Genomic DNA, 25,565 nt, shown 5'->3' on the forward strand with positions numbered 1-25,565 from the left:
AACTAGCAGACAACCATTTTTCATTTCAGATATCTATTTCTTTCTTCATAATACTTAAGTTACCCTTCCAACAAGAGGTTTACTGGAAGGGTAGTCAACGAAATAATTATTCATTTACTATTAGTATTATATAAATCAGTATTTGCATTCAGAAAATTATTATTTCAAAATTGGTTTAGGAGTCTCATGCTCTACTGACTGAGCTAGCAGGGAGACTATTTCTAAACTGGTTTAAAAAATATTCCCAAGACAAATGTCCTTAAAACAGTGCAGTAAAAAAGAACCTTACCAAGAAAATACTTGCAAGTCATATATCTACTAAGGAACTTGTATCTAGAATATATAAAATGATAAACCCTTACAACTCATAAATTGAATCAATAATTAGTAATCTTCCTCAATAGAAAACACCAGCCCACATAGGTTCACTGGTGTATTCTATCAAACATTTAAGGAAGAAGTTTTATCAATTCTCTACGAACTGTTTCAGAGGGATAGAAGCAGGGAAAATACCTCCTAACTCATTCTATGAGGCCAGCATTATACTAATACCAAAACCAGACAAAGGTGTAACAAGAAAATAACAAAACAAAACAAACAAAAAAAACTACAAACCGTTATCTCCCATGAACATATATGTAAAAACCCTCAAGAAAATATTAGCAAACTGAACACAAAAAAAGTATTAAAAAAATTATACTGCCTGACCACTGCGCTGTACACCTAGGCTGAATAATACTGTATGTCAACTATAATTTAATATAAATATATAGTCACAGGATATGGAGTACAGCATGGGAATAGAGTCAATGGAATTGTAATAGATATATATGATGTCAGAGGAGCAAATGATTGGGAAAAAGGGGTTATCACTTTGTTTTGTACACCTGAAACTAGTGGGGGGAAAAAAAAAGAATTACACACCACAATCAAGTGGGATTTAACCCAGGTATGTAAGACTGCTGGTTCAACATCTGAAAATCAATTTAATCTATCAATAAGCTAAAGAAACAAGACCCGGGATGGCTGGTTAGCTCAGTTGGTTACAGCGCAGGCTCACACCACCACGGTTCCCGGTTCGATCCCCACATGGGCAGCTGAGCGGTGCCCTCCACAACTAGACTGAAACAACTACTCTACTTGGAGCTGATGGGTCCTGGAAAAACACACTGTTTTCCAATTAAAACAAAAAGAAAGAAACAAGACCACATGATTATACCATTAGATGAAGAAAAGGCATCTGATAAAATCCAATGCTCCTTTTATGATAACTCAAGCAAACTAAAAATAGAGAGTAACTTCCTCCATTTAATAAAGAATATTTAGGGGCCGGCCGGTGACTCAATTGGTTAGAGTGCGAGCTCTAAGCAACAGGGTCGTTGGTTCGATTCCCACATGGGCCAGTGAGCTGTGCCTGAGCTGAGCTACTGCTGAGCTGCCAATGGTCGGCTGGGTGGCTCAGCTGGTGAGCGTGCGTGCTCTTAACAAGGTTGCCCCAGTTAGACTCCCGCATGGGATGGTGGGCTGCCTCTCCCTCCCCCCGCAACTAGACTGGATTTGAAGCTGAGCTGCGTCCTCCACAACTAAGACTGAAGGACAACAACTTGACTTGGAGATGATGGGTACTGGAAAAACACAATATTCCCTTCCCCAACTCCCCAACACTGTTCCCTTCCCCAATCCCCAATAAAATCTTTAAAGAAAAAAAAAAAAAGAAAAGAAAAGAATATTGACAAGAAATGTACAGCTAACATACTTAATAGTGAGAAACTCAAAGCTAACATCAGGTACAAAGCAAGGATGTTTCCTCTTACCTCTCCTCTTTTAAAAACTAAGATATAATTGAATTATAATATTATGTTACTTTCAGGTGTACAACATAATGATTTGACATATATGTATATATTACAAAATGATAACCATGATAATTCTATTTAATATCCACAACCAATGCAAACTTCTTTTACTTTGTGTTCAAAACCTGAGACCTACTCTTAAATCAACTTTCAGATGTACAATACGGTATTATTAACTAGTCACCATGCTGTACATTACATCCCCAAGCCTTGTAAGTTTGTACCTTTTGACCCATTTCACCCATTTTGCCCCTTCATCTCCCCACCTCCTGCCCCTGGCAACTACCAATTTGTTCTCTTTTTTACTAATTTGTTTGGTTGGTTGTTTTTAAATTTAAGATTACATACAAAAATGATCATATGGTATTTGTTTTTCTCTGACTTATTTCATATATTGGGTTGTTGGAAAAGTCATGATGCATATTTGCAACGAAAAACAGAAATACTATGTTATGACTTTTCCAACAACCCAGTAGTACAATGCCCTCAAGGTCCATCCATTTTGTCACAAATAGTGGAATTTCTTTTAGTGGATGAATTATATTCCATTGTATATATTTACACACCATATTTTCTTTTCCCGTTCATCCGTCGATTGAGACTTGTTTCCGTGTCTTGGCTATTGTAAATAACGCTGCAATAAACATGAGGTACAGCTATCTTTTCAAATTAGTGTTTTTGTCTCTCCTTCAGATAAATACCCAGAATTGGAAGTGGTGGATCATGCGGTGCTTCGATTTTTAAACCTGAGGACCCTCCATATTGTTTTCCATAGTGGTTACACCAATTTACATTCCCAACAATTCACAAGGGTTCCTTTTTCTCTACACCCTCACCAATACTTTTTGTCTTTTTGATAACAGCTATTTAAAGGCATTTGAGGGCAGGCCAAGTGGCTCAATTGGTTAAGAGTTGGCTTGAAAGCGCGAGCTCTGAGCCCCAGAGCCACCGGTTTGGATCCCACATGAGGGCCAGTGACGCTGCGCCATCTACAGCTAAGATGGTGAACAACAGTTCGACCTGGAGCTGGGCTGCCCTGAGTCGCCAGCAACAGCATAGGCTGCAGTGGGCTGCCATGAGCTACCATGAGTAGCCGGCAGCTGGCGTGAGCTGCCGTCCAATGGCCAGAGAGCAACTGCCTCACCTGGGAAGAGCGCAATGATAATACCAACATGGGCCAGTGAAGCAACGTCCTTCACAACTAGACTGAAGAACAAAAGGACAGCAACTTATCTGTTCCCCTCCCCCGATTCCCCAACGCTGTTCTCCTTCCCCAGTCCCCCAATAAAAAATAAAAAAATAAAGGCATTTGAGGTGATATCTCACTGTCATTTTGATTTGCATTTCCCTAATGATTAATAATGTTGAGCATCTTTTCATATATCCATTGGCCATCTGTACATCGTCTTTGGAAAAATAGCTATTAAGATCCTCTGGACATTTTTAAATAGTTTTTTTTTCTTTTAAATTTTTATTAGTTTCAGGTATACAAAGCAATGTAACAGACATTTACATACCTCACAAAGTGATAACCACCTTCCAAGCTACTACCCCTCTGGCATCTTATATAGCTATTACAATACCATTCTTCCCTATGCTGTACTCTATATCCCATGATTATATATACCTATATATTTAGTTATGGTTGACATTCAATATTATTCTACATCAGTTTCAGGTGTATAGTGCATTGGTCAGACATCTACAGTCTATAACGTGATTCCCCTGATAAGTCCAGTGCCCATCTGGCACCTCACATGATCTTTACAACATCGTTGATTATACTCCCCATTATGTATTAACTAACAATCTGTATTTCTTACTACCTTCACCTTTTCACCCTGCCCCCAACCCCATTCCCATCTATCACATTGATAGATCTAGTATCTATCTGGCACGATATGTAGTTATTACAGTATTATTGAGTATATTCCATATGCTATACCCTACATCCCCATTGACTCCTGTGTAACAACCAATTTGTACTTCTTGATCCCTTCCCCTTTCGGCCATTCTTAACCCCCCTCCTATCTTAAAGAAATCCTTCTAAGATTCCTTGTAATACTGGTTTGGTGGTGATGAACTCCTTCAGCTTTTTCTTGTCTGGGAAGCTCCTTATCTGTCCTTCAATTCTAATAAATGACAGCTTTGCTGAGTAGAGCAATCTTGGTTGTATGTCATTGCTTTTCATCACTTGGAGTATTTCCTGCCACTCCCTTCTTGCCTGCAAAGTTTCTGTTGAGAAATCTACCGTCTGTCTTATGGGGAATCCCTTGTAAGTAACTAACTGCTTTTCTCTTGCTTTTTAAAATTCTCTGTCTTTAACCTTTGGCCTTTTAATTATGATGTGTCTTGGTGTTGGCCTCTTTGGGTTTACCTTGTTTGGGACTCTCTGTGCTTGTATGTCTATTTCCTTCATCACATTAGGGAACTTATTTGTCATTACTTCTTCAAAGAGGTTTTCAATTCCTTTGCTCTCTCTCTTCTCCTTCTGATACCCCTATAATGAGAATGTTTGTATGCTTGATATTGTCCAGGAGGCCCCTTAAACTCCCCTCAATTTTTTTAATTCCTTTTCCTTTTTGCTCTTCTGGTTGAAAGTTTTCTGCTACCTTATCTTCTACATTGGATCCTCTGCTTCATCTAATCTGTTGTTGATTCCCTGTAATCTAGTCACTTCCATTATTGGATCCTTTATTTCTGACTGGTTCTTTTTTATGGTTTCCATCTCCATTTTTATGCTTCCTATCTCCCTGATGAAGTTCTCCCTGAGCATTCTTATAACCAAGGTTTGGAACTCTGTGTCTGATAGATTGCTTTTCTCCATTTTGCTTAGTTCTTTTTCTGGAACTTTGTTCTGTTCTTTCTCTGTAGCTTTGTTCTGTTCATTTGGGACATGTTTCTTTCTCTCTCCCTTTTGTCTGCCTCCCTGTGTTTGTTTCTATGCATTAGGTAGGGCTACTATGTCTTCTGGTTTTAGTAGAGTGACCTTAGGTAGGGTTCAGTGGCTGTGGGGTTCAGTGGCAGTCTTTCTGGTCACCTGAGCCACGCACTCCAGGTGTGTCCCTTGTATGGGTTGTATGTGCCCTTCTTTTGTAGTTGCGCCTTGGTTGATAGCAGTTCCTTAAATAACTGAACACAGAGTTACCATATAACTCAGCAATTCCGCCCTTAGGTATATACACAAGATAACTGAAAATGTAAGTCCACACAGAAACTTGCACATAAATGATTATAGCAACATCATTCATAATAGTCAAAAGGTGAAAACAACCTGCATATCCATCATCATAAATGGATAAACAAAATGTGGCTGGAGGTGTAATGGACATTAATACTGCTTTACGAGAGGTGCTGAAGACTGCCCTCATCCATGATGGCCTAGCACGTGGACTTTGCGAAGCTGCCAAAGCCTTAGACAAGCGCCAAGCCCATCTTTGTGTGCTTGCATCCAACTGCAATGGACCTATGTACATCAAGTTGCTGGAGTCCCTCTGTGCTGGACACCAAATCCACCTACTTAAGGTTGATGACAACAAGAAACCAGGGGAATGGGTAGGCCTCTGTAAAACTGACAGGGAAAACCATGTAAAGTGCTTGGTTGCAGGTATGTGGTGGTTAAGGACTTTGCAAAGAATCTCAGGCCAAGGATGTCATCGAGGAGTACTTCAAATGCAAGAAATGAACAAATAAACTGGGCTTTTGTTTCAATAAAAAACCAAAATCTTCAATATCAACTTAAATTAATACTTAAATTGATACTTATGTTTTTAAGTAAAAAGGTTCCCAAGTCTTTGTAAAGTATGATGATTTTATATAATCCCTTATTCATAATTCTGAAGTCCAAAAGTTTGAAAAACATTAAGTTTCTGCTAATTGATATTAACAGTCATTCATTTTGCTGCAGACATATTAAATGTGTTTTGACTACAGGATGCTTGAAATTGAGCTGAGGGTATTATAAATACACACTACTATTTATCTAAAATCTAAAAAACCATATGTAGCCCCAAACATTCTAAAAAAGAGCCTGTGTACATATTCCACATTAAGATGTTACCTGATATTCAGAATCCAGTCTAAATGAAGAGTCTCTTGAGTGATAGGTATCATTTAAGCTACTTCCTCTGCTTCCAGACATCATCCTAGCACTTAAAGAGCTGGATGGTTGAACAGAAACTCTCCTTGGAATCCTTGAAGGTTTAGACTCCATTCTTGAGGTTTCCTGTGAAATGCAAATTTTGATTAATTGCTTTTGGAAAAACATGCAAACCTTCTTTTCTTAATCCTCCTTAATCATCAGCTCAAATAAAAAATTAACCAGGTAAAATAACTATATCTGGCATGGTAAATTATAAGATTATCATCACCCCTCTTCTATGAGGCAGAGTTCTAAAGTCTACCAAAGGCTCCCTACTGTCCATAAAATGAAGCACACAAAAGTGGGATAAGGAACTGAGGTTTGTTGTTTCCAAAGCCTGGTCTCTTTTTCTTGGTCAATGTCGTCTCTCCATAAAACCCTACATGAATTTTCCCTTGATTATCTTGCTATTCTTACCTATTATTAGTGTGTTCAATACTCATACTGTGAACATTAGCTATATTGTACTATGTGCACACACCTTAACACAATATGCTCTCGTAGGCCTCTGTATGCCTAGAAAGTTTACACATTCCCCATTCTATTCCTGGTCATGGTCTTAAAACAAGCATTTTTCTTTGTGTGCTTCCACTTTGTAGATACTTTCATTAAGACATCATTCTACCTTATGTGGTAATTTGTTTTCCTGTCTATTTCCCCTACTCAAAAGTGAGAATAATTTTTAAGTTTTCTTCACTAAACATTCTTCAACCCAGGCCAAGAGTAACTATTGCTACAGCAGATTTTTAACTATATACAAATGGAGTCATATAAAATGTACTTTTATGTCTGGTTTCATTTGCTCAACATTATATTTGTGAGATTCATTTGTATTGTTGCATGCAGTTGTAGTAAATGCACCCCAATTGGTTTATATAATATTCTATAGTATCAATACACACAACTCATTTGCCTAGTCTACTGTGGGGGGACACTGGATTGTCTCCAGTTTTAGGCTTATTACAAATAGTTCTACTATAAAGATATTACCTTTATTAAAAAAAAAATAATAATGTTACCTGGGGAAAGGATTTACAATGAGACCTATGGATAACTGAGATGCCACCAGTCTTGAAGAGTACAAAGAAGGGCAAAAGAAAGTAGCAAATAAAAAGAAATCACAATCTTTTCAACTTCTACCCACTTTCAAGGTCAGAAATTATTCCTATTGTCCTGGAAGTGTTATTGAATTTAAGAAAAGTATAAACAGATATACTTCACTTATTCGATGTGTAGCTTGGATAAGGTATATAATTGCTTTATTAAAACATTCAAATTTGAACATTTAAGTTAAAAATACCTAATTTGTTTTAAATCAATCACCTTTATTCCTGAAAAGTTACTATAAAAGAATTTCCTTTTTCAATAATATCTATCTTAAAAATATGATATCAGGAATGACAGAAGAGAGCAAAAAACAAAACATGGTCTATACTGCAGGAGACAAACAAACATGAAAAAGATACAACAGAAGTGCAATATCAATTCAACTAAGAATAGCTAGCTACTGAGAAACCAGAGTAAAAGCTATACTGTGAAATAGGATTAAATCAAAGAAAGCTTATCAAAAAAGTCAGTTTTGCATTTCTTGTTAAAACATGATAGTTATCCTTATACGAGGATATGGTCCCTCTTTCCGAAACCCTTTACTGTCTATAAAATGATAGTAAGTTAGTTCAAAAGCTTTAACCATGAAAAGAACAGGAAGCAGAGCCATAGAAGGCAAGAGATTTCAATGTATGTTTGGAAAATCCAAAGTAGGAGAAGTAGAATAATTGAGCAGAGGATAAAACTACACCTTAGGTACTTGTAAAGAGGTAGAACTAAAAGCAAAGCATTTGACCTTAGCACCCTGGAAAGAATCAAGACCTACCTGGAGGTACAAAGTACCATAAAAAGGGTTGAAAAGCGAGATGGTGAATTAAAATATGTAGTTGGAGCAGTAAAACTCTAAAGTCTTCCCCTACGTTCATTCTTCTAAAAATAGGATATGCATTCTCTGGAGGATAAGGATTTCACAAGCAATCCCCACTCTCCCTTCTCCCCTATCCCCCAAATATACAATCATCTCTATGGAAGTTAAGTATAAGGAATAAAAGAAAATCTATACACTCAATGTTGAGACCCAAGGGCTCTTTCATGGTTTTGTTTCTGCAGTGCTCTCAGAAGATTAAGGGATTTTACTCTTGGATCACCAAACAAAACAGGAGATAGGATTTCTGGATATCAACATTTTGAATGCTCCTAATTGCAATGCTAGTTTACCTAACCCACAGCAAAGTCCACTAGTCACCAAAAGTTTCTAATCAACTTTTTTAGTGCTTCCCTTCAATAGACAAACATCAAACACCACTATGTATCCTAGAAAGAGCTCAAATATGAAAGACCAAAGCAAACAATAATAAAAGGATTTCAGAGAAAATCTGGGGAAAGGAGCAATTACTATCCTCAAAGGGATAAAACATTCATTCATAAAATAATAACAGGATGCTTGAGAAAGCAACTACAATATAATAAAAAGCTCGTGGAAATTCAGTGATACACTTTTTAAAAATGTAACACACTGAAATAATTTCAACATAAGAATTGTGAGTAAAAGGAATAAACCTCCCAGAAGTAGAAAATGTAACTTGAAAACAGGAGAATTGTCCAAGAGAGTTATCATTTGACTGTAATATGGTTATAGAAAGAGAGAAGAACATGGAGAAAAAAACTATAAAAAAAATGAAAAAATCTAGAATTAAAGGATAAAAGTCTACACACTGAAAGGTCCAAGAGTACTCAGCAAATCAAAAGAAAAAAGACCAACATTAAGCAAAATTTATCATCTTGAAATTTCAGAACACCTATAAGTTACAAGAGAGAAAAAACAGGTCACGTGCCAAAGTAATCAGAATGGCTTCTTAATTACAGCTTTAAAAACTTTTAAGACAACGAAGCAATAACTGTAGTACTGAGAAAAATGCCTGGCCTTGAATTCCAATCTGACAACTAAACGTGAGATGGAGAAGAGGACACATTTTCAGATGTGCACAATCTTTTAAAAAACAATAGAAAAATAAAACAAAAACCACAGGAAGCTAAGTGAAGAGCATGTCCTAGGGAAATGGCAGTGTGAGGAACAAAAGAGCCAGACACAAAACCGGAAACAGTTACAAAGGTATGTAGAAAGCACAGGGAGCAACTTATCAAGACTGGAGCATGACGGCAGATAATGGAAGCAAAGTTCTAAGAAAAAAATAGCATCAAATAGAAACTATTTTGGTATGTGGCAATAGGAAAAGAAAATGTAGAGTACACAGAACAAATGGCAATTTAATAAATTTTCTAACTTTGGAAAATAGAGCTATTGTTCAATAAAGGAGGTATTGCTGTGTTTGGGTGAACTCTTTACTATTTACATGGGTTGATGTACGTTAGGGGAAGTGAGGACAATGTTGAATAAGGAAAACATATATAATATTGAAAAATCATGAAATAACACTATAAGCACATCATATAGAAATATGAAGGTAAATCCTAGAACAGCTAAAGAGTTGAGGTTTGCTGCCTTTGGAAAATGGAACTGGGAATGAGAGAATAGGGTAGGGCAAAGGACTGCTGTGTTTTCCTGTTAAGTAGGATGACCATATTTCCTGGTTTGCCTAGAATAGTCCTAGTTTATAGCCAGAAAAGTCCTAATTTGTGCTCATTACCCGAGGACAATTATTAATAGTGCTTGCGTTGTCTCTTGAAAGTGGCCTGGTTTGGATATTAAAGCATACAATCACTTCAGCTTTTTATAAGCTATACACATACATCTGTAAAAATATTTTATTTCAGCTTTTTATAAGCTACACACCTACGTCTGTACAAAATTTTATTTAAAAAACATGTTATGAATTGGACTTTTAAGGAAAGCATACATTAGTATAAATATTAATGGTTAAAACACTGACATGCAAAAGCCCATAAATGATTTGACAAGTAGATTATTTTATCAAAAAGGCTATGAAAATATTAAACAAGGGACTGTATTTGTGATCTGAGTATTTTAAACAGAAAGACAAAATGCTTTTTAAGAGGTACAGGCTTATAGATGTTTCTTCAACAAAATGCTTCTTAATCATACCTCTCATTGTTTACTTTGACTATATTTATACCCAATTCTTACCTGCAGACTTACTTGCAGAATGAAACTAACCTAGTAGAAAATCTTCTCAAAACAAACCTCTTGAGAGAAGGCAAAGAGGCAGGGCCCTCAGAGAGATAATTTATACCATATGAAACTATTTTTGGGCAACTCCTTTACATAAATTGATTGAATTTTGACAACGTAGGTGTTACCAGAGAACTTATATAATTTGGTTGCGTAAGTTGTAGGTCAAAAGCACAAAGAACAGCAAAAAAAATTAAAATGTGCAGTCCTTGAAAAACTTCTACCAGACCACTTACAAGGTACTATATAAGGCATCTTTTTAAGTTCATTCATTCGTCAAATAGTTTTTTAGGTGTTTAGTATGTGCTAGGCACATTAATTAATACTAAACAAAAGGATGAGGTGAGGGGACAACATTGAACCTACTGGGATAATGATTATCAAGAAGTTGTAGTCTAGTAGAGAACAAACAAGCTACATAACCACATAATTTAGTTATAAGTGCTATAAAGGCAAAGCTATAAGCAAAAATAACACACTAGCAGGAAAAAGGTTATCTGAAGCTTAATGCTTTTAACCAAGACTTAAAAGAGTAAAACAAGCTGATTAACAAACAAGCAAACAAAAACTCATAGACACAGACAACATTTTAGTGTTTACCAGAGGGTGAGGTGGGAGGAGAGGTGGTAGAAAAGGGTAAAGGGTTCAAATATATGGTGATGGAAGCAGAACTGGCTCTGGGTGGTGAACACACAATGCAATACATAGATGATGTATTATAGAATTGTACACTTGGAACCTAAATAATTTTACTAACCAATGTCAGCCCAATAAATTTAATTAAAACAAAGAGTACAACACAAGAAAATATCTTATGTATAACCTTTCCTCAATGGTCAATATAATGGTATTTAGTTTTTGTCGCTATATAGTGTTGGTTTTCCAAATTTCTTTAGATTTGATCTCCTAGTTGGACAGTCAAGCTCTGCTTGGTGATAAGATACAAACTTAGCACATCAGGGCTGACTTCATAGTGTGACCTATATAGACGCCCAGGGCCCTAAGCTTGATTAAAAAGCTCTACTGTGGACATCTTGATCTTCTGAATTTCATCTCCGAACTTGTGTTTCACAGGGTGAAGTCAGGACAGTGGAGCCTGAGCTTGAGTATAAGAGATAATGTGTCCATCTGCCATGTCTAGCAACTCAATTTGCATACAGCACTCGTCATTACTATGAAACTTCCATAACACAATTCATACTCTCTTTGAGACTCCCTGAAGTCCTAGCATCACAGGTTCAACTGGAATAATGTGTTCAAGTTCCTTATCAACAAATATGACTAAAGCTGAGGCACCAACAGTTGCAAAAGGCCACATTTTCTATTCTCCAGAACTTGCTTCAAATGCAGAAAGAAGGTAATGAGCCACAAAGCCTCAAAAATCTTTACGATTAATATTTGGAATCTTTACTTTATTGAACTTTTCAACTTTGGAAATAAAGTCTCTTGGGTAAAGCTGTTATTTAACTGTTAGTTTACCTGTCATACTTTTACTTATGTTAAGAGTACCCTCACCTTGAGGAATTTTAATAGTGACTGACATAAGGAACAGTAATGGAAAACAGGTATTCATACCAACTCCACATCCTATTTCATAAACTCATGGCTTGTCAGCTACTAAAAAAACTGACTACTTTTTTTGTAGGTAATTTCATTCTTCTGGGCTTCCTAGGAAACTCTCTTAGGAGCTTCTTAAAACAAAGTTCATGTTTTAGGTAGCCTGGAACACTATAAAGGATCGTTAGATGGGAAAAAAAAAAGTTTTCCCTAACTATCAATACAAACAGCACAATTCAAATCTATTCTGTCCAGGTAAAAAGCCTAAAGGAATTCTATGTCATTATCTGACATGCAAAATTCTATAATTTTGTCTGATAATATCTGTAGGTTACCAAGGTCTCACAATCACGTTAAACACAACTGAAAATACCTCACAACTTATAGAACACAAACTAATATAAACTGAATTTTACAATGTTTTTCAACAAGACTTTATTTGGATATCAGGCCTACTCTGGGTAAACCAACAAAGTTTGTCTCTAATAACATCATGCTAGGCTTTGTCTAACGAGAGCTCATCATTAATCTACACATTTTCTTCTTTTGTATTTTATCCTATGAATAATAGCACCATTTCCCAAAATCAAACTTTCAATTGTTTTCTACTACTTTAAAAAGGAAGTTCAAATTCTTTGGCCCAGCGTCCAGAACTCTAACCTACCCTTTTCACTTACTGTAATTTCCAACTATCACCTGGAAAAAAACCCCTAGTTCCAGCTCAATAGTTACTGAGTACTTTTGCCATCACATTTCTAGCGTTTAGCACATCTCTCAGAACTCACATTTCAGGAGTAGAGGAGTGAATGGAATTTAAAAAATAAATATGTAAATAACTACAATACAGTGTAATTGCAGAGATATATACAAAATGTTACGGGGGAAGCATCTTCAGTTCTTGATAATGGCTAATTATTCAAATCGATCCTTCCCCTCAAACAATGAAAAATGTTAAATAAAACATAATGAGCATCCTATTAAAAGCAATGAAGGGTTGACAAGATAATAAGGAATTACTACATAAATAATGAAGGGAAAATGGGAATCCCAAAGATATGAAAGTACAAAAAGCCACTTTTGCCCTGAGGGTATTTGTAAATCCAGAAAATTTAAATTTTCACTTTGCCAGTCTCACAGAAGGAAATCAAACCCAAGACATGCACAAGGTTTAGAATCTATATAATAGGCCACCTCATCACAATCAGCTAGACTCCAAAGGTCCCCAACAACAGGATAAGAGTTAAACCAGAAGTAAACCAGTTCCTTGTGCAGATTTGCAGCTATTTCCAGGATAGCAAATTAAGGTCAAACCTTCAATTTGGTTTAAGATGGTCCCAACCTAGTTTGCACCTGACAGAAGCAAACACAAATCTTCCCGGAAGAATATGCCTTCATGCTAGGCTTCAGGTTATTTCTACAATCTTTCAAGTATAATGAGCAAGAGATAACTAGGAATACAATGAAATAAGGCACCAAAAACAAGGTCCTTGAATGCAATACACGAGAGAAAAAATACGCTAGCAAATATGTCAAATTAAGTATTTCAGGCAGATTATATAAAACAAGTGTGTTTATGTTTAAATAAAGAGCAAGCTTTAAAATATGTGCAGAGAAAAGAACACTGCAAAAAGCAAAGCACTTGAAAACTGGACTAAACAAATTTTGGAACTGAAAAATACAATAAACAAAATCAAAGGGACGGCCGGTTAGCTCAGGTGGTTAGAGCGCAGGCTCATAACACCAAGGTTGCTGGTTCAATCCCCACATGGGCCGCTGAGATTGAAGACAACTACTTGACCTGGAGCTGATGGGTCCTGGAAAAACACACTGTTTCCCAATAAAATTTCTTTAAAAAATAAATTAATTAATTAAAAAAAAACACCAAAAACAAAATCAAATACAATGCATGAACCTTGATTGAATCCTTGTTCAAAAAAACAACACAAAGTTTGAATATAGACTGAATTTTAGTTGTGTCACGATGTCTGCAATTTAATATTAAACGGTTCTAAAATAACAATTCACATTTTAGAAAATAAGCACGATATGTAAAGTTATATATAACCTATATAGATATACAGCAAATACGGCAAATAATATTAACTACTGAATGTAGGTAAGGTTATATGGATATTAATTTTACTGTTTTCCCAGCTGTAATTACTTGAATATTTTCAAGCAAAATAAATCAAACAAACTTGGAGGGAAGTTTCATTTCTGCTTAGTATTAAACGACAGCCACAAATCACTCCTACTCTACCATTAGTAAGCCCAATAATCTACTAAATCACTTTTCTTGAGTCCACCAGAACTGAGGTTGCAAGGCAACCAGATGAACTGAAATACAAAGAATGGCAGCCCCTCCAACAGAGATGGGACAAAGGTGGCCAACCATAAAAGCTGACAAGAAGAAACAGTAAAATTTTCTCAAATTCTTGAATTCCTAAAGGCCAAATATTTGCTAGTGTTGACAGTTTAAAAACTCTGGGAGTCTAAATATAAGACATCTTTTCCACAGGACTCCACTGAGTGTTAAGAAAAAATGAGGTTGAACAGAACTGGAGTATGACCACACAGGGCCTGCCTATGTTTAAGAAAAGGAAAACCTGAAGAAGCTCATCCATGCTCCAGACTCTGTATGAGTACAAGGTAAGAACAGCTGTCGCTAGGAAAAGAGATAGGAAACCCATTTTCTGCATCTATACAAGACAGATTGTCTTGTGGCCACTGGAGAAGGGCTATGAAACATGCCTGCCCCAGACACTCCTCCAGTACATGGCAAAGATCAGCTGGAAGGGACAGGAGTGGTGACAGGGGCTGCCTGCACTCTAGACTCCACTCCAGGAGACAGGGACAAGGGCAGAAATGCTGGGACAGCCCCACCTCTGAGGATAAGGCAGGCAGAGCTTGCCTAAGACTGGAGAAGGATGCAATAGAACTAAGAACACTCCCATTCACAATGAGCTTTGTTCCAAATAAGCAGCAACAGCAATCTACTGCTGCAGGAAGTTGAAGCTAGCGAAAGAATACTAAAAGAAATCCTGACAGCCCAGGCCTCACATTAAGCACCATGTAGTGGCCATCCACTACATGGTGCTTAATGTGCTTTATCTGAAGGGTAAATAAAGCAGTAATAAAGCTCAAATCCAGCTCAACTACATACTAAACCAACTCAACCCACTACAGCAACAGTCCGACAGAAGTAGAGTTTGTCCATTTCCAGGCATAAATATTCAAGTCTCTACTATTCTTATATTTACACTATTTGGCATTCAATAAAAAACTACACCACACAGGGGTGGCCGGTTAGTTCAATTGGTTAGAGCACAGTGCTCTTAACACCAAGGTTGCCGGTTCGATTCTCTCATGGGCCACTGAGGAGCGCCCTCCACAACTATTTTGAAACAACTACTTGACTTGGAGCTGAAGGGTCCTGGAAAAACACTGTTCCCCAATTTAAAAAATATATTAAAAATATTTTTTTAAAAATTACACCACAGGTCCGGCCGAGTGGCGCGTTGGTTAAGAACTGGCTTGGGACGCAGAGGGCCCCGGTTTGGATCCCACATATGAGGGCCAGTGACACTGCCCTCTACAGCTAAGATGCTGAACAACAGCTCAACCTGGAGCTGGGCTGCCGTGAGTCACCGGCTATGGTGTAGCCTGCAGTCCCTGTGGCAGTGGGTTGCCATGGGCTACCGTATGTAGCCAGCAGCCAGTGTGAGCAGCCAACAGCCGCCGTGAGCGGCCGTCCAGAGGCCGGTGACTGATCTGCCTCGCCTGGGAAGAGCGCAATGATGGTGCCAGCTTGGGCCAGTGAAGCAACATCCTCCACAACTAGACTGAAGAACAAAAAAACAACAGCCACTTGTCTGTTCCCCTTCCCCTGATTCCCCAGTGCTGTTCCCATCCCCCAAATCCCAATAAAAATCTTAAAAAAAAAAAAAATTACACCACACATTGCAACAACATGGATGGACCTAGAGGGTCTGTGTTATGTTAAGTGAAATAAGTCAGACTGAGAAAGACAAATACCATATCATCTCACTTATATGTGGAATCTAAAGAACAGAATAAATGAACAAACAAAACAGAAATAGATTCATAGATACAGGGAACAAACTGATGGAGGCTAGAAGGGATGTGGGTTGAGGCGATAGTTACTAGGAAGTGATATGATGGCTCCAAGACAAATTAGCAAAGGCCCAAAGTAAGTAGACAGAAGGCAGATTCAATACATCTCAAATAGAAAAGAGTGTTGGGGAGGGAGGAATTATTCAGAGTACTGAAGCACAAGCACGCACACACACGCACACACACATTTTTTTGCATGGAGTTGGGAGTGGAGAACAAGGAGACACACTAAGATGAGTTGGTTTTAAAGAACAAGTAATCTAAGTGCCCAGAAGAGGTCTAGAAGCATGTTAGAATAGTTTACAGAACACAGGAGAGCAGTCTGGGGTGAAAATATATTTTCAATCACTTACACTGATTTACTTTTCCCCATATACATATGATACCTCTTTGCCTTCTCCTGGTACTGTACCTTCTGTCTGGTCAGCCTTAGTGCCCCCCACCCCTTCACTGATTACATCTAATTAGTATTGTGTTGTCGGAAAAGTCATGACATATTTTTGCTGTTTTTTGTTGCAAAAATGAGTTATGACTTGTTCTGACAACCCAGTAGAATTTGGGGCATTATGAAAAAGTAAACTGAAAAACTTCTGGCTGTATATAAGAAAACACATGGAGCAAACAAAGGAGGTCTACCTATTACCCTCTCTCTGCTATTCTCTGCGCACTACCACAAGTTGCCTATCAAGTAAGGCTTGGATTTTGGGTTTACTAAATTTGGAAAAGCTGTTAATTCCTAATATCAGAGGAATAGCAGTGTAACACTCAAATTTTTCATTGATCCTGCTTATAAAAAGATTTGTTCAGGATCTGCCAACAGTCACACGGTAGTCATAAACCAAATAACCAGATTAACAAAAAGGCCCCAGCCCTATCCATATTAATACACCTAAGACTTCCTTTATTTTAAATGCATTCATTAATAAAGGGTATTTTTTCCAAAATAGGAAACTGAGGCTTGGCAAGATATATTAAGCATTGCCCAATTTTTAGTATTTGAGCCAATTCCTAACTATTTGTAAAAACAGGATACTTAAGAGTGCAAGCTTTGAAGTCTGTCCTTTACTTAGTGTGACTCTAGGCTTTATCTCTGTAATGATCTTCACCTATTAAAATGAGAACTACCAACTTCATAGGTATATTGTGAACTTTGCTGGCACATCGCATGTATTCAGCAAATGCTAGCTATTACTAGGCAATACCATCAGTGTTAAAAGGTTTTTATTACAGCTTAGTAGATATTCTATTGGCTTTTCTTTATTTGAAATTTGTCTTTAACACACAGAAAAAAAGGAAAAAATTTTAAACTCATTCACATTAATGTACAGGAAGACAATCACTACAGGGTAAAAAAACATATACCTTACTTACACAAGTATGTACATAAAAATTTGGAAAAAAACAGCCATTCACATTTTACTGTATCTCTTGGGTGGGTTTTGTTTTCTTTATTCTTAAGTTTTCCAAAATTTCTTTAATGTATGTGGTCTTACTTTAATAAAGGAAACAGTTATTTGCAAATGAAAAGACATGTTTTTTACAACTTATATTACAATAAAATCTATAAAAACTAAGATTAATTTGCTTTCTGTAATAAATTGCAGTGCTGCTGGTTTATACTCCTTAGTATCTATGTACCACAAAGGAAGTAGTAAATATTAAACAATAAAGTACTATTCTGGTAAATACTAAGTGGAAGATACAGTTAAAAACACTTCACAAAATGCAGTTTAGATTACCTGAATATGACTTAAAATTGTTTTTACTATGAAAAATTCCAAACATACACAAAAGTAGACAATAATGATTCTCATGTACAATCAAGTCTTCAACAATTAACCTATCTTGTTTTTCATTTTACTATCCTCTATTTTAAAACAAATCCCAATTATGACATCAATAAGGATGTGTGTTCTTAAATGTTCTAAACAACCTGTGGTAAATTACAAAATTTGGCTACAAATCCCTCCCATTCAAGTATGCACAGTCCTTTGCAATGTGATGTTCATTGCTGCCTGGGAAGAGGTGAAATCTTATTTCCATCCCCTTTGAATGTAGGCTAACCTTGTGAGATTTATTCTGACTAAAAGAATGCAGCGTTAAGTGACATTATATGATCTGCCAGGCTGTAAGAATTCTTACAGCTTCCCCTTTCCTGTTCTTGGATTGTTGTTTTAAGAACCCCTGGTCATAAAAGAACACATGGAGCAAAGCCTAAATGTTAACCAACACCAACTGCCAGACATGTGAGTAATGCCATCTTGGACCTTACAGCCTGAGAAATCCTTCAGCTAAATACTGGTACATGAGTGAACCCAGGTAAAACCAGAATAATTGTCCAACAGGCACAGAGAACTGTAAAAAAAACAACAGTTTTAATCCACTAAATTTTGAGGTGGTTTGCTATGCAGCAATAAAGCTTCATAACTTATCCTAACTTTTACTTTCCTACAATTATATCATTATACACCTAGTTTCTATGAAAAAATCTGATTCAATTTCAGGGTCTAACTTAGAATTTTTTAATATCCAGGGGTGCTGTAGTTGCTGAATTACCAAAAGCACAACATTACTATACAATAAATTCATGGCATGAAGGACAAAGTTATCACACAAAATACCAATGTATTCCAATAGTCAATTGTTTTCCATAAGTACACAGTTATAATTCCATTATTTACCTCTACTTGGTATATCCTTTTGTTTAAAAAAAATCTGCTTCTGGAGAAAATTTTTTTTTTCCCTCAAAGGGAAATCCTAGCATTTTACTGATCATAGGGAACATGCAGACATGGAAGCTAAGGGTGATCACATGAGGCAAAAATCACTTTAAAAGCACAGAACTTCTTAGGTCTTTTAAGAAATGCCTCTTGATTTTTAGCTTACAAATATTTAAGACACAAAGATACAAGTATACCCAAGTCTTAAAAAATAATAACTAGAGAAGTTTAACATCTCCATGAGAAATATGACTATGTTGTTAAGTCTACATTACAGTACTTTATGAGATCTGTTCTCCTTTGAAGTATATACTTAATCTGTAAGTCTCAAATTTCAATCTTCATCCAGTAAGTGGAAACCATTTTAGGGTTTTTTTCTGGAAACGGAGAAATACATTACACTGAAGTGCAATGATCATAATGGAAAGATGAGAACTAGATTTTAAGATTCAAAATTTGCCCTCTTTTAAAGCTGTTGACAAAAGTGGGTGTAGAGCAGTAGGTGATTTTAAAACCAGGTATTCAGCTGATCTAGTCTAACTGGTAGAGTCACAGAGAAATATATTGAGAGCAAGAAAAACCAGCTTGGATCACATGAACTAAGATCAGAGTAGAAAAGTTAAAAATTAAGGTCAGTGAAAATTAAACCCCAGCCAACTCTCAAATTATAATTTTATCCCCCAATTTTGGGTTCTTCTTATGATTAGCAACTATATTAAAGATAGAATTTTTGTAAAATAATGGTTTGTGAAAAGATAAATTATTTTCATTGTAAAAGAATTCTGCTTTTGTGAATTCAAGTGTATCTTAGTAGGAACTCAAAATTTTACTCATTTTAAATTGAAATCATCCTGACGTGATCAGTTGTTGATTCTGTTATTTAAAAGATTCATTAGTTCTTAAATTTGTTGGTTAAAAATGAGGTATGATGCAAGCCTGTACATTTCCCACTGTTTACTATTAGCACTGGCACTTAATTATCCGTAGTAACAGAAGTAGGTATTAGCAAAGATAATAAAAATATCATTTTCATTTGGTTTAAGAATTCAGTAGCTCTCCATTCCCATAGAGCACTAACTTTGTAAAAATACAGAAGGTCTTTCATGTCATGCTAACCTTCCATTCAATTGGTTTCAGCTGTGAGGAACAAACTGTCCAGTCTTAAAACCATAATACCATGACTTTGCAGTTTCCCTATCAAACTCTTAGTCATCATTCACATCTCAGGTAAAGCAATGCTTCCGGTAAAATTTCCCCCAAGATTAAACACCCCTCCTGTATGCTCCCACAGTACTACTATGTACTTTACTAAGATAATAGCAGTAGTTGTTTATACATTAGTCTAATGACTAAATTGTGAGTTGTGGAGGGCAGATGCTGTCAAGCTCATTCTTGTAATGTGAAGCCCTAATCTAGTACCCTGGATACAACAAATAACAAATTATCAAAAAATGTTTTAAATAATTTTATAATTTTGCACTATTACAATTATTTCCCTAAAATATAATTACTAAAATGTGTGTAATTCTTGACAATACACCAGATGAAGAGTTGTGTGAAGTGGATAGAGCCAATTAAAAATTGGCTGAATGAGTGCCATGGATGGCTTTTTACATCCCAGTTGATTATACTGGGTTGGCGGAAAAGTCATGACGCATTTTTGCAACGAAAAACAGAAAAAATATGTCATGACTTTTCCCACAGCCCAATATGACACCTTCAAGTAAAACCTCCGTGCATGTCTATATAGGAGCATCTTTGCGCTTTATCTAGGAATATAAGCTCTTCTGCCAATGTGGCAGAAGGAGAAATCACTTATATTTAAATAAGTAGGAATTTTTAATCTTATTCAAGACATCAGACCCAGCATGCAATGGTTGGAAAAGACCCAAGACTATGCATACCATGCTTAAATCTACGGTATAATTTTGGGGAAAATAAGAGTTGTAGGAAGTTCTTATCTAAAAACATTTGTAGTAGAGAACTTAAATATATATACTGTGTGTGAAGCAGTCAGCACTCGGTGGCGGACACATTACAGGCAGAGAAAAACTTTAAGGTTATTCTGACCAGAATTCGTGCATATAAACAATTGGACATCAGGTATCAATTCCAACTGTTTGTATCCATTAAAAATTCACTCTGCAAGTATTAGGTCCACAAATATGTTGACTGCTACCGACTTACCCCATCTAATTAAATCCCCACCTCAAGTCTAGGAATTAACTGCTATACAAGGAAATCTGAAGAGGTTAAATAATTTAGGCAAAATCAATACTCAAACACTGACTTTAAAGCTTCATATATCACTGATGTTTCACAAAATGCTGTAGAGCTGTAAATGAAATACTGACCCCATTTCTGAAACAAAATTTTATCTCATGAAAAAAACCTAGTTACATTATATGTCTACCTTAACTACTTTTTAGATTAAAAATTCATCTTCAACCTTACCTCTTAGCTCCAGACAGAAATGGACAGATGGGATAAGAAAAGGGGAGACTTAAAATAATGAAAAAAGAAAAATACGTAATAAGTCCTACAAAATCGAAAAAAAAAATCTTACTACATTCAAATTCACTTGGCACGTTTACTCTTGAGTGCGCCCAACGACACTAGTGACGAATTTATTGCCAGGACAGAGTTTTTCCCCACCTATGATCTACCCTTGTACGCAGGAAAAAGTATTCATTGTAGTATTTTTTGGTGTGTTTGTACGCGTTCTGAAGTCTTCACTACGCAGTTTCATGAATATGAGGGAGCAGTCGACTACTATTGGTGCCTTCCATATTTTTCTTACGCCAACAGGTCCGTTTTTTAATACCTACCATCACCCATTTCAATTTGAAGAACATGTAATTTACCACAATACAAAACGCTGCCAGCGTTATCACGATGTTCAAGAACTGGAACATCCATGAGCAGCAGCAAACCTTCACCGCACCTGAGAGGCTGGGGCTGCCAGCAGGCAGGGCCCTAACCCTCCCCGCCCTCGGCGGCGCGCTCGCTAAAGACCTCGCTCCGGAGGACCCTCCGTCAGCCTGCGGAAGACGAGGCCGCCAAAGAGAAGGCTCCAGCTCCTCGCGCTCGCCCACTTCGCGTCTGTAAGGCGTACGATCGGTACAATCTGACCCCCTCCACCCGTCACGAACTCCGCCACAGGGCGAACGGAAGGCCAGCGGCAGAGGAGGCTGCGTCCGGCATCCTTCGTGCCCGCGGTCCGGGAAGGAAGCGGCCTCCGCTCCCCCCCCCCGGCCGACGCGACGTTGCCTCCCCTCCCCCACCCGCGGCCTTGCCTGGATCCACTTCCCCCAGGAGAAGCTCGAGCCGTGGAGCTTATTACCTCGGCTCCGGAGCTGGCACTGAACAGGGAGCGTCCGGCTCGCAGCCGCCACACCGTCGCTTTCCTCCGCCTAGTGCTAGGACTCCAGCGGAGTCAGAGCAGTCGACAGCGAAACACAATGGCGCCCGCCCCTCGCCGAGATCCGGCGCAGAACCAGCTGCCACCGTTAAATGCCCCTCCCTTCTCCTCCTCCCCCCGCAGTTCGCGGACCACGCCGCCGTTTTCTCGCGAGAGTGGGGGCGCTGCGGAGAGCCGAGAGCTACCGGCGGACTCGACGTGCCCCGCCGCGGGGTGGTGCTCTGATTGCGGCAACCGTTGAAGGGCTGCCCCGGAAGAGGCGGCGAGGCGCCACTGGTAAGCGCTGCGGCCGGTCGGCCCGCGGGCTGGCGGCTGGGCCGGCGAAGGTGCGGGCGCCAGGAGCTGGGCGCTGAAGGCCCAACCCCGGCTGGCCGCCCTCACCTAGGGGGCGAGGGGCTGCGATCCCCGGCGCCCGAGTCTCCGTTACAGGCTCTTGCTCCCTGCCGCAAACCTGCCGGGCCCACTGCTCTAAATATCGTTCCTCTTATTTTATTTATTTATTTTTTATTTTTTTTGCCCTTGGTAAGTGGCATCGTGAATGTTGAGCATTGACTTGAATCAAGCACTGCTTTTTCCGACCTCTCTTCCTCCCGTCCCTTGCCCGCCCTGTTTTACATCTGCGAGCCCTCCCCTTTCAGGGTTGGAACCGAAACGACCCTTTCGTTCCTGTCGCTGATTCAGTTTTGCTGGTGGTGTACGTTTACAGTCGTGTCTTTTTAAATCGTTGATACTAAGCTTTGATAGGGCAGCAGCAGCTTTTGCAGTAAAAATTCATCCATTTAGAAAGAGGATAATTGCGAGGCAAGTAGTCTGGTGAAATTAGATGAAAGTTTCAGAAAATTAAATGTGGTAAACTAAAATGTAAATGAATGCTAATACATAAAAGGGAGTGAGTTACAGGAAAGCCACAATTTATATGAGCTTAGATAATGTGTAGATTTAGATGATATTACAATATATGGATTTTGGAGAATGTGTCAAACATAAAAGCTCTTTACCAGTAGATGTAAGTTATTGGAACTTGTAGGCATACTGACAGCACTTGATTTGTAAAGTGACCTGTTTTGTTAGGTTGTTGTAAGCAATTCATTGGATTTAAATAGTCCCAATAAATGAAGTGTGAGGTTTATAAGTATTTTTTTGTCATTTCATCTTAGGGAAATACACTATTGCGATCATCCCCATTTCACTGTCTTTCTTCAAGGCTAACAGACTGTCCATGATTTTATTTATTTATTTATTTATTTTTGAGTATTTAATTATCTTTATTTTTAATAGAATGTATTTAAGTTTAAGTAATTTAATTTTTTTTTCTTTTTTTTATTGTTAGTTTCAGGTGTACAGAACAATACAATAGTTACCCTTTTTCACCCTCACCAGGTAACAACCCCCCTCCCCCCATCTATTGCCCTCTCACCCCCGATATCATGCTTATCTATTACAATTCCATTGAATCCGTTCCCGCTCTCTACTCCATGTCCCAAGACTATATGTATATATATAATTATAGTTGGCATACAGTATTAACATCAGTTTCGGAAATACAATGCGGTGGTCAGGCCTCTACATCGACTATGAAGTGGACTCCCCAAAAGGGCATGGGTCCATCTGGCCCCCTAAGAAATACTTACAACATTATAGATTATATTCCTCGGACTGTCTTTTTCTATCCCTGAGGCCATATTACAATTACCAATTTGTATTGTCTCATCCCTTCCCCTTCTCTTCATCCCCACCCCCTCCCAACTAACAACCCTCAGTTCTTCCTCTGTGTCTCTGAGACTATCTCCATCCACTTCTCCCATCCATTCAGTTCCTTAGAATCCACGTATAAGTGAGATCATATGATATTTGTCTTTCTCTGACTGACTTATTTCACTTAGCATAATGTTCTCTAGTTCCATCCATATTGTTGCAAAGGGTACTATTTCCTTCTTCTTTATAGCTGAATAATACTCCATTGTGTAAAAGTACCAAAGACTGTCCATGATTTTAAATAGTAAAATATTATAATTGTTAAAGATTTAAAGTTTGATTACTTTATTATATTATCATTTACAGTTGGCACATAAATACCGGTTTAACTTTTTAGGATGTAAGTTGAAGATTAAGCATCTGGTATAGGATAAGGCAAACACAGATTACTTTTGAGGAAATTAATTTGCCCTTTCTAGAAAGCTGACTTTTATCGAGCCTGCTTGAGAATACCTGTAGCACTGTGGTTATGAGTATATGCTGGTATGCACCCTGAAGCACCAGATTGCATGAGTTAAAACCCCAGCTCTGCCTCTTACTACCTTTGTTGTCTTGAGCAATCCTTAACCCTGCTAAGCCTAAATTTCCTGTAAAATGGGGTTAATAACAATACCTATACCCCCATTCGTTTGTTGAAAGGATCAAATGAGATAATGCATTAGTTCCTGGAATATAGTAAACATTCCATAATGGTTAGCTGTTACATTCCATGTCTAAACTACCACTGATGCTGTCTTTCTGGGACTTAATATTACAGAGGTCCCTTATACATCTTCTCAAGTATATTCTACACTAAGAGGAATGACAGCACCCTTTTCCTGAGCTATGGCAGTCAGACCTGGTAGCAGCACCTTCTCTACAGAACCCTCAAACCTGGCAAGGATGGTTCAGATTTTGGCAGATTATGGAAGCCCCACCCAGCACTGATGTTACCAGCAAAGGTGAGTTGGCACTGATTTCCTAAGCTAAACAGACCTTCCAGACTCTAGTTTCTTATTAATACTAGTAAATAGGTAAAGACCACTGGTAAGTGTATATTTGTTAAGAATGGTTATTTATTTACTTATTTATTTTACTGTACTTTCTCTGATTTGAGTTTCCAGGTAATTTTGTTATCAACAAATAATTGCAATTTTTCTATGTTAAAGACAATTTTATAGGAATTCTGGATACGAATAGGTACAATAGTGACTATATTTTCTGAACTAAGAATCAGAACAAAATGACTTGACAGTCAAAATAATTAAAATCAGAGCTATTCTGACCAATTAAGACTCTATGGTTGCCTTTTTTCACACAGAGTTCCCCCGTTTGACCTTCCTCTGTTGAACTTTTTGTCTTTATGACCAACTCTGACAAACCTTTCTGTATCTAAATCTTTGTTCACCACTTTCTCATACCACTCACATTAGTTTACATTTTTGAATTGGCTTCTTTAAGGTTTTACTACTATTATTAATGTTTTTCCATTTTTACTTTATAAATTTGTTATTTGGTCATGGTCATAACAGCCCTTTACTCTTATATTAAGTATTTATTTCTTTAACTACCTGATAGCTTAGAGTTTTCTTTACGATATTGAATTTCAAAGTTCCTGTTTTTCCCGCTTTTTATCCTCCCTCATCCTAACCTTCTAAGAAACTTCTTGATGACAAGGGCAATTTTATAGCTATTCTTTACTTTGCACAAATGGTGTGATCTTAAAAAAGTGTGGTTATATTTGCTTTTTGTAAATCAAATCATTATTTAATGTAGGTTATTTCTTAAACTTTTTAGGAACAGG

At 37.6% G+C, this 25,565-nt stretch overlaps 1 protein-coding gene, 1 long non-coding RNA gene and 1 pseudogene across 11 annotated transcripts in view; 2 read left to right on the top strand and 1 right to left on the bottom strand.

Annotated features, from left to right (window-relative positions):
* Positions 1-22,103, bottom strand: part of MARCHF7 (membrane associated ring-CH-type finger 7) — a 53,659-nt gene extending 31,556 nt beyond the window's left edge. For 2 of the 7 annotated variants that reach the window (XM_019636839.1, XM_019636836.1), the window contains exons 1-2: positions 21,435-21,806; positions 5,917-6,081 (exon numbers count right to left, since the gene is read on the bottom strand). In XM_019636839.1, the coding sequence (XP_019492384.1) occupies positions 5,917-6,081; positions 21,435-21,521 (252 nt within the window). In that variant the 5' untranslated portion in view covers positions 21,522-21,806. Of the gene's footprint in view, positions 1-5,916; positions 6,082-21,434; positions 21,809-21,949 lie in introns of those variants that run through there. The other 5 variants (XM_019636834.1, XM_019636838.1, XR_002123290.1 and 2 more) reach the window with 4 other exon arrangements.
* Positions 4,902-5,541, top strand: LOC109379860 (40S ribosomal protein S12 pseudogene; annotated as a pseudogene).
* A 76-nt stretch (positions 22,104-22,179) lies between the features above and the next one.
* LOC109379862 (uncharacterized) overlaps positions 22,180-25,565 on the top strand; it is a 58,661-nt gene continuing 55,275 nt past the window's right edge. For 2 of the 4 annotated variants that reach the window (XR_002123293.1, XR_002123292.1), the window contains exons 1-2: positions 22,181-22,303; positions 24,540-24,723. This is a non-coding gene — a long non-coding RNA (uncharacterized LOC109379862). Of the gene's footprint in view, positions 22,304-24,539; positions 24,724-25,565 lie in introns of all 4 variants that reach the window. The other 2 variants (XR_002123294.1, XR_002123291.1) reach the window with 2 other exon arrangements.

The sequence above is a fragment of the Hipposideros armiger genome, unplaced genomic scaffold (genome assembly GCF_001890085.2).
Source record: "Hipposideros armiger isolate ML-2016 unplaced genomic scaffold, ASM189008v1 scaffold_30, whole genome shotgun sequence".
In the NCBI taxonomy this organism is placed as follows: domain Eukaryota; kingdom Metazoa; phylum Chordata; class Mammalia; order Chiroptera; family Hipposideridae; genus Hipposideros; species Hipposideros armiger.